Consider the following 7,500-nt stretch of genomic DNA (forward strand, 5'->3'; position numbering starts at 1 on the left):
GGCTATGTGCACAACAAACTGCTCCCACTTTCTTGACTGTGAGTCTCGCCATGGCTCATACCACTGTAACTGCCAAGCTGGATTTACAGGACATCATTGTGACACCAATGTCGACGAGTGCAGCTCAAGTCCTTGTATCCATGGAAAATGTGAGGATGGTGTCAATCGGTATGACTGCGTCTGCAGTAAAGGGTACTGGGGAACCAACTGCGAAAATAAGCTCGACCATGAAGGAGGTATGTTCCTGAGGCCTATGTTACACTGGATAATATTTCGTGCAACGTGTTTCGAGATTGGTTTCCGAGTTCGAGTTTCCATTAGTTCATTGTACTATTCGTTTTGCTGGATTGGCCACAACAATTGCTTGGTTTGAGGTTCAATACTCTCCTTATTTAAACTGGTAATAGCTATCGCTAAGTTGCAACGAGACAGTAAATATAATACATAGTTTGCAGATTTGTGTCAGAGCTCCAAAACACCCAACAGTAACTGTAATCTTTTTATTCGTTTTAGTTAACAATAATACAATAACAATATAAATTGCACACTTTTTATCTCGAACAACAAAATGAAATGTCAACGTGTTTTACAATAATATGGAAAGTACTGGTGCCATTTTTGAACGGCCGCAATTTTAACAGGAATTTGCACTAATTGAGTTGAATGAAATCAGTGCCACGTAAAAAATCGCCAGAGCGTTTTCAGACTTTTCAGGCTGAGACATCAGTTGAAATAGGAATCAAACTCTCTCGCATATGAAAGTTGTTTCATTTGTAGAACTTTTATTTGGCAAGATACAGCCATGAATTGTAAGTCAAATTGATCGTTGAATTAAGTACTTTGCAGACAACATATTTCCTTTGAAAATTAAATTAAATTGTTCACAATTCAATGGTTACAAAACGAAAAACAAACTGCTCTACTCGCGGGCCGAGGGCCGAAATTGACAACAGCGGCCGATAAGAACGCGTACGTCGCTTTAGTTTTGAGCTCGTTCACTTTAATGTGGAACACGCTGGTTCAAAAATAAATATTAAAGAACACTCAAAGCAAGTGTACGCAACACCTTGGTCAGGAAAATAGCAAAAAAACCTCACCTCCGAACACAGGATCATCAATTCTTGGTTTGCACGTGATGTCACAAAAAAATAAAATACAAAACTAAAGAGCCTTTTGAATTTTTATCTCGATCACCTACAAGAGGTTTTAAAAATATATCTGTTTGCATGCTTGTTTTCAGCTCGGTACCGTGCTTCGTTTCGAAAATAGAGCAGTTTGAATTTCAGAGTTTTTCACAGTGCATGACATGTTGACGGCTTTTGAAAAACATGCCGGTTGCATAAAAACATCGATTTCTCTCGTGTTTTTGTGGCCTAAACAGCCAATATAATAGGAGACGTGTCTATATGAATGTTTTTAGCTCATTATACAGCAGAAAGTGTTAAAGACAGCCAAACTAAAATTCCAGATGATTCTACAGGTTTCCGGCCGCCATGTTGATGTACTTCAGCAGTACACCAACATAGCGCCTCCGTTACTAAACTCTACAAATTTGAGTAATATATTTTGCCGAATAACTCAAGTACGGAATATCGCACAGCCCTGAGACTTGGACCCGTTGTTTATTTATTCCTCTTCCATATCATTTCAACATCTTGACTCAATTTCTTAAATGGTAAGCTATTTATCTTTCCACTTGCATGACGTGCAAGCCAAGAATAGTCCTGCGCGAAGTGCAGGTTTGTCTACTGACATCACACATCAAAACACGCACTTTTTCATTGGTTCTTGAAGTCACATGATAAGCGGCCTTTGTTCCCTTACTTTACACCTTACATTACATTTTCTCTGCATACACAACAATCTTGCGCTTCTTCTCTATATATGGCTGCCGCTTCGTCAGCCTCGTGTCTTCGCTCGGCTGACTCGTTGGCAATCATTCTATTCGTTGAATGACTAGGCTGAGAAATTCTGCGACTTTATCGGGGACAGTCTATAATTGAGGAAATCATTGTCACATCTCAATTTGAATGCAATGCTCACCATTTTCTACTTGCACAGAAACGTAAATACTTCATCAAACAAAATGTCAGTTACTAACCTATTCACCTGCTCTTTGCAGAATGTCTGGCTTTACCGCAGCCCAAGAATGGAGTAAAATCGTGCAAAAAACGTTCTGGCAAAACTCTTTGCACAATGACATGTAACGAAGGCCACTCGTTCAACGCGGAGGCAATGACCATATATGGCTGTGGTCCCGACACTGATTGGAAATGGAATGGCATGAGAGATATCAAAGTTCCTATATGTACAAGTATGTGTAATGCATAATCATAGCTGCCTTTTGTCCTAAATAACGAAATCAGTTACCCAACAACCTCTCGCTGGACCTCTGGGCTATCCCTCCAGAAATTCAGCGATCTAGGAGGGGCGAGGGGTCATAAGCGAGGTTTAGATAACATCAAATTCAAATTTCACCTGCCCAACTTTAAATGTAATTGCGGTCTAAGTGCGGCCTCGTTGGAAAAACCTTCCCTTATAGTATTTTCCAAATCTTGATCTGATTTTCTGCTTTCCGCAACAGGCAAGGCAAACCCAAAGGAGATTGAACACAGACTCTCTATAAAGTTTCCAGGTATTCACTGCCAAATGAGCAACAATGCGGTGAAATCTGCTATTGAGCAACAAGTTACCGAGACACTTTCAGCAATTTCAGGATGCACTGACTCCAACGCGTGCACGTTGACAGAAGTTTCGGTTCCCGAATGCGGCTGGACCACCAATCAAAGAACACGACGATCAGTCGCTAGTGGGATAAAAATTATGCTTTCACTGGCTATCAAAGCAATTGATTCACCTTCACTGGAACACGACATTGAAGAAACGAGTGAAGCTGTTATGTTTCAGATGCAGTATGCAGTTTCCACAGGACAGTTCAGGATCAGCCTGGCTGGAATGAACAGCACTGCTGAAAGATCCTCGTTTCAGCATCTAGCATCAGATATAACGTGTAATCCTGGGTTTGTGAAAAGTAACGGTCTAGGATGTGGTAAGCAGCATCTCGTACGTTTAATGATTCCAATTAAAAAGACCGACAGTAATCAAAGCTGCACTTAATGTAAAATTGTACACTAGTTGTTTGCCATCATGGACTCTTTCCGTGCGCCCCCAAACACTCCCCCCCCCCCCCCCCCCCCTTCCCCCCATTATTCGAGAGTGTTGTAGTCGCGGTATTTACTGTTTTCTCCTTGGTAAGCTGGCTCGATAGACTACAGGAAAAATACAAAAATAAATTTAACGAAAAATGCACGTGAGGATGAAGAAAGCTATTATAAAGAGAATGATAGACATATAACACTTTCATTCTGTCTAAAAACTTCCAAATAGAGTAATTACAGAACTGACTGAAATCACTGAATCAATTTACCAACATCCAGCAATTGAAAACTTTTCTTCTTAGGGATAAAGCAACATCAGTCAGCCGAAAAAAATAACTGAATTGTTATGTATGACCCGTTATCTCTAGGATGGCAGTTTGTACTGTACAATGTATGCAGATTTGGGACCGGCCTACGCCGACCTAAGAGAGTAGCAGTCAGCGTATATAAATCTGTTTTGTTTTTCAACAGTTGCTTGCCCTGTTGGAACATTCAATAACATTTCCAGAGTTGTCAATAAACAAGAATCTTCCTCTTGTACTCCGTGTTCTCGAGGCACGTATCAGGACGAAGAAGGACAGCGAAACTGTAAACCTTGCGACAAAGGAAAAACAACCCAGAGTCTGGGAGCCAGCTTACGCCAAGATTGTAGCGTCGACAAAGATACCAGTGACAATACGACAAGTGGTAAGACGATATGAAAACCGTAAAAGGGATTTTGGAGCACACTTACCTATAGTATAGTGCAGAAGGTGACTGAGTCATACACTTGAGACCTGAATCATCAATCTCAAACTACAATACGGCTTGGTAATTTCCGACTTTCTGTTGGGAATCTCTCTCTGATTTGTGCTTCAGGCAGAGCAATGGCAAGTTATGTTTGGGTAGAAAGGTTGGATGTCATTCAATGGTTAAGAGACTTTTAGATATACCTTTGGGGTTGAGATGTGAAGCTACCATTGCTATTGCAATTACCATTGTCATTGCTATTGTCATAAGCATTGGCATAACCACTGCCATAGCCATTACCACTACAATTTCCATCGCTATTGCCACTAACATCGTCCACTGGCATTGTCATTGTGATTGCCATCGCCATTACCGTTAACATTGCCATTACCAACCACATTGATGCACATTGCCATTACTGCTACCATCACTGTTACCAGTAACATTGTGAATATAATTATTACCATAAATTAAGTTCAGCAATAACATTGATTTACAGACTGGGGTATTTCATCAACGCTTGACTACACCAATTTCTGGATCTCACGTGGGCATCTTTTTTATTTCATTCTAGTACCAGTCGACATCACAGGTGACCCAGAGACAATTGTTGTACCAATCGTAGTAGTCGTAGGAATTGCAATTGTGATCATCGCGGGAGTTACTCTCTACTGCAGGTGTGTTAGTAAGAGGCTGGTATAAAGTTGCAAGATATAACATGAAACAAATCTATACTGAAATGAAAATGATAGTCATATCCACACTACTAACGCAGTAGGAAAGGAAAGCCTGAAAAAATTTCAGGCTTAGAAGCGATTTTAACCCATAATCTCTGCGGTATTAACTAAACTAACAAGCCAACTGTGAGCTGGTCATTTTGTCAGGTTCATAATAAACTCTTGAGTGATAAAATATATGAAGATCATATATTATGATTAGCTAAATCAAGATATAAACGATCATCGCAGTTATCAACGCTACTAAAGCAGTTCGTGAAGGGGGTTTTCAGTCTTCTTTTTGTTATTCATGTAGACAAATACATGCTGATCGTGACGAAACGAACCAATAGTTATACATTGACGTTTTCTTATAAGTGTTATCTCAGTTAAGAAAAATTTTCTTAAAGCTGCTCAAAGCCTCTCTAAGTGTACTGTGGATTCGCAATCGACAATTAAGCAAATGGACACTGGAAGATGATCTTTGCGCATTTTCTTCATTGTCGTTTTGTTATGGTCTAGTTGGTGTGTTTATTTTGCCTCAATTAGCACTTTTTGTAGCCTGCTCGTTAGATTGTCTTGTTTTCGCGTCTTAAAGTTTGGTGCATCTTACACCGTCATTTACACCCTTAGTTTTCTCGCTTTGCATAATTTGGTTTCTTAGTATATAGGTAAACGTAAAGTGTGCTACGAGCCTAGAAGGCCTACCAGGTGATCTGGTGACGTAATTTGGAGGACTGGGAAGAAAAAAATTAACGCCGTATCCCATAACCGCGCGCGGCCTTAGGTGTTGTTTCCAAACTCCCTGCAGTATTGCCATCGCCAAAACTCAACAGATCATTACGTGCTACCACATTTCCTGTTACTGAATGAACATTCAAGTAGAACAGACAAAACCTAACCTCCCTTCTGCCATGTTGAATTCGAAAATAAGGCCGCGCACGGTTGTGGGATACGGCGTTAAAATTTTTCTCCCCAGTCCTCCGAATTACTTCACCAGATCACCTGGTATAAAGCCGGAGCTTATCTCCGGTTTCTGTGGCATGAAGCGACCAGGAGTATTTCTACTCCCCCCTGGATGGGATGGCAGTCTATCGCAGGGTTACCCCCAGTACTGGATTCGCCGGTACCCATTTATACACCTGGGTGGAGAGAGGCACAGTGAGAGTAAAGTGTCTTGCCCAAGAACACAACAGAATGTCCCCGGGCAGGACCTGAACCAGGACCACTCGACCCCGGAGTCGAGTTCACTAACCATGAGGCCATCGCACCTTCTTAGTATATAAACTTATGTTTTTTTTTTTCATTTTGGGCACTTGAAGTCGCGCTACGCGCAGCTCACTATTAGGAAGTTAAAGCCAGTCTTTCCGCTCATCAAGCAGTTCAAATTATCTTCATTGAGTTTTCTATAGTCGTAACAATGTAAGTATCATCGTTTCCTGTTAGTTCACTCTGACTATCGTCTTCTCTTGTTTCTTATTGCTTTGCGTAACCGATATATTTGTAACTTTTTGTTTTTTTTTTTTAAGATTCAACTCACTTGTTTTGTTATCCACAACTTTTAAAGAAAAATTAGTTCGCTCGAATTACGTGGAGTTGAAAAGTACGTCCAGCGTATTAGTGATTTCAGCCGTTACAGATACTGTACCTAAACTTATCGACTTTTCGGGATTAGGACGATGAACCGTAGGTCCCGTATCACACAACACTTCTTCCTATATAATAACCTGTGGGACGTTGAAGTTTAGTTATGTATCTTAGGAGCTTAATTACGAATACTAGAAGTGCTGAGCTTCAGCATTTAAGTCTCGACTCATTTTGAATTAACACTAGAAAGCTCTCTCTATATGTTATTGGAAGGTACTATTGGAATAAATTCCTCTTGTCAATCAGAAGTAAGACTACAAAGCGATCTTTAAACGAGCGTTAAACCATCATTACGGCTTGCTCAGTACTAAAACATACTTCCTTTATTTGATATTAAACACTTAAAGATTGGTCCTGAACGAAACAGTTCCTTTTGTTTCCCGAGAATCTCAATGTTTCCCCGAGGTGCAGCCGAGGGAAACATTGAAGTTCGAGGGAAACGAAATGAACTGTTTCCCGAGGGACCAGTCATTAAGTGATTTGTTATATAGCACAAAAAGAAAAACGTGCAATGGCAGCAACAACGGCGGTCGTCGGTCAACATTCGCGGGTAACAGTGAACTGTTACCCTCTGACGTCATAGATTTTGCACTATTGCCTGTTTAGAGACTTTGGCGGGAAACAGTTTTATTGTAAGATGTCATGTGCCCTCCAAGTAGCCAATGAGAGCGCGCGCTGTTGGCGGAAAAATCAGCTATATAACAATATTGAATATTCCTATAATTTTGAGTTTCTTTGTCTTTTTTGTCTTTTTTCGCTGTTTGTTGGGTGTTTTGGCCATTCTGCCCACAGGTTTCCTTAAAAGCTTTTTTTAAAGTTAATCAAAGTTTCAGGGTTGCAAAAAGTGTGATCGATGCTTTTGTGCCAACCGAGATTATTATGTCGTACCGCAAGGTTGCTGTCGGCTGAGTCGGCTGTATTCGCAGGCTACATTTTCATTTTCACGTTAACAGGCTTTTGAAATTGTTCTCCGATTCTCCGATTCTTCCGATTTCAAAGATGACCAGGCTCACGTACGATGTCTTCGCTTGTTGCGCTTCTGACGGCTCACCGGCCCTGCTTTTCGAAGGAAAACTTCCATAAATTATTTGTAAAGGCAAAAGTCCACTATGGACGGCTTTTCATTTGTTGCTGGCTTTTTTGGCGTGGAATCATCGCACATCACCGTGTAACATGCAATTTTTGCGGCACTTTTATTTTAAGCGGATTTTAACTTTTATTTTTCGGATTAAACCGCAAAAATTACACCA

At 40.6% G+C, this 7,500-nt stretch overlaps 1 protein-coding gene across 6 annotated transcripts in view; it reads left to right on the forward strand.

Annotated features, from left to right (window-relative positions):
• LOC137987709 (uncharacterized) overlaps positions 1–7,500 on the forward strand; it is a 104,250-nt gene that overhangs the window by 81,048 nt on the left and 15,702 nt on the right. For 4 of the 6 annotated variants that reach the window (XM_068833776.1, XM_068833777.1, XM_068833779.1 and 1 more), the window contains 5 exons: positions 1–236; positions 2,123–2,314; positions 2,585–3,049; positions 3,630–3,845; positions 4,462–4,564. The exon at positions 1–236 is cut by the window's left edge and continues 4 nt beyond it. In XM_068833776.1, coding sequence (XP_068689877.1) covers positions 1–236; positions 2,123–2,314; positions 2,585–3,049; positions 3,630–3,845; positions 4,462–4,564 — 1,212 coding nt within the window. The remainder of the gene's footprint in view (positions 237–2,122; positions 2,315–2,584; positions 3,050–3,629; positions 3,846–4,461; positions 4,565–7,500) is intronic. The other 2 variants (XM_068833781.1, XM_068833780.1) reach the window with 1 other exon arrangement.

This window comes from Montipora foliosa, unplaced genomic scaffold, assembly GCF_036669935.1.
Source record: "Montipora foliosa isolate CH-2021 unplaced genomic scaffold, ASM3666993v2 scaffold_382, whole genome shotgun sequence".
NCBI lineage: Eukaryota > Metazoa > Cnidaria > Anthozoa > Scleractinia > Acroporidae > Montipora > Montipora foliosa.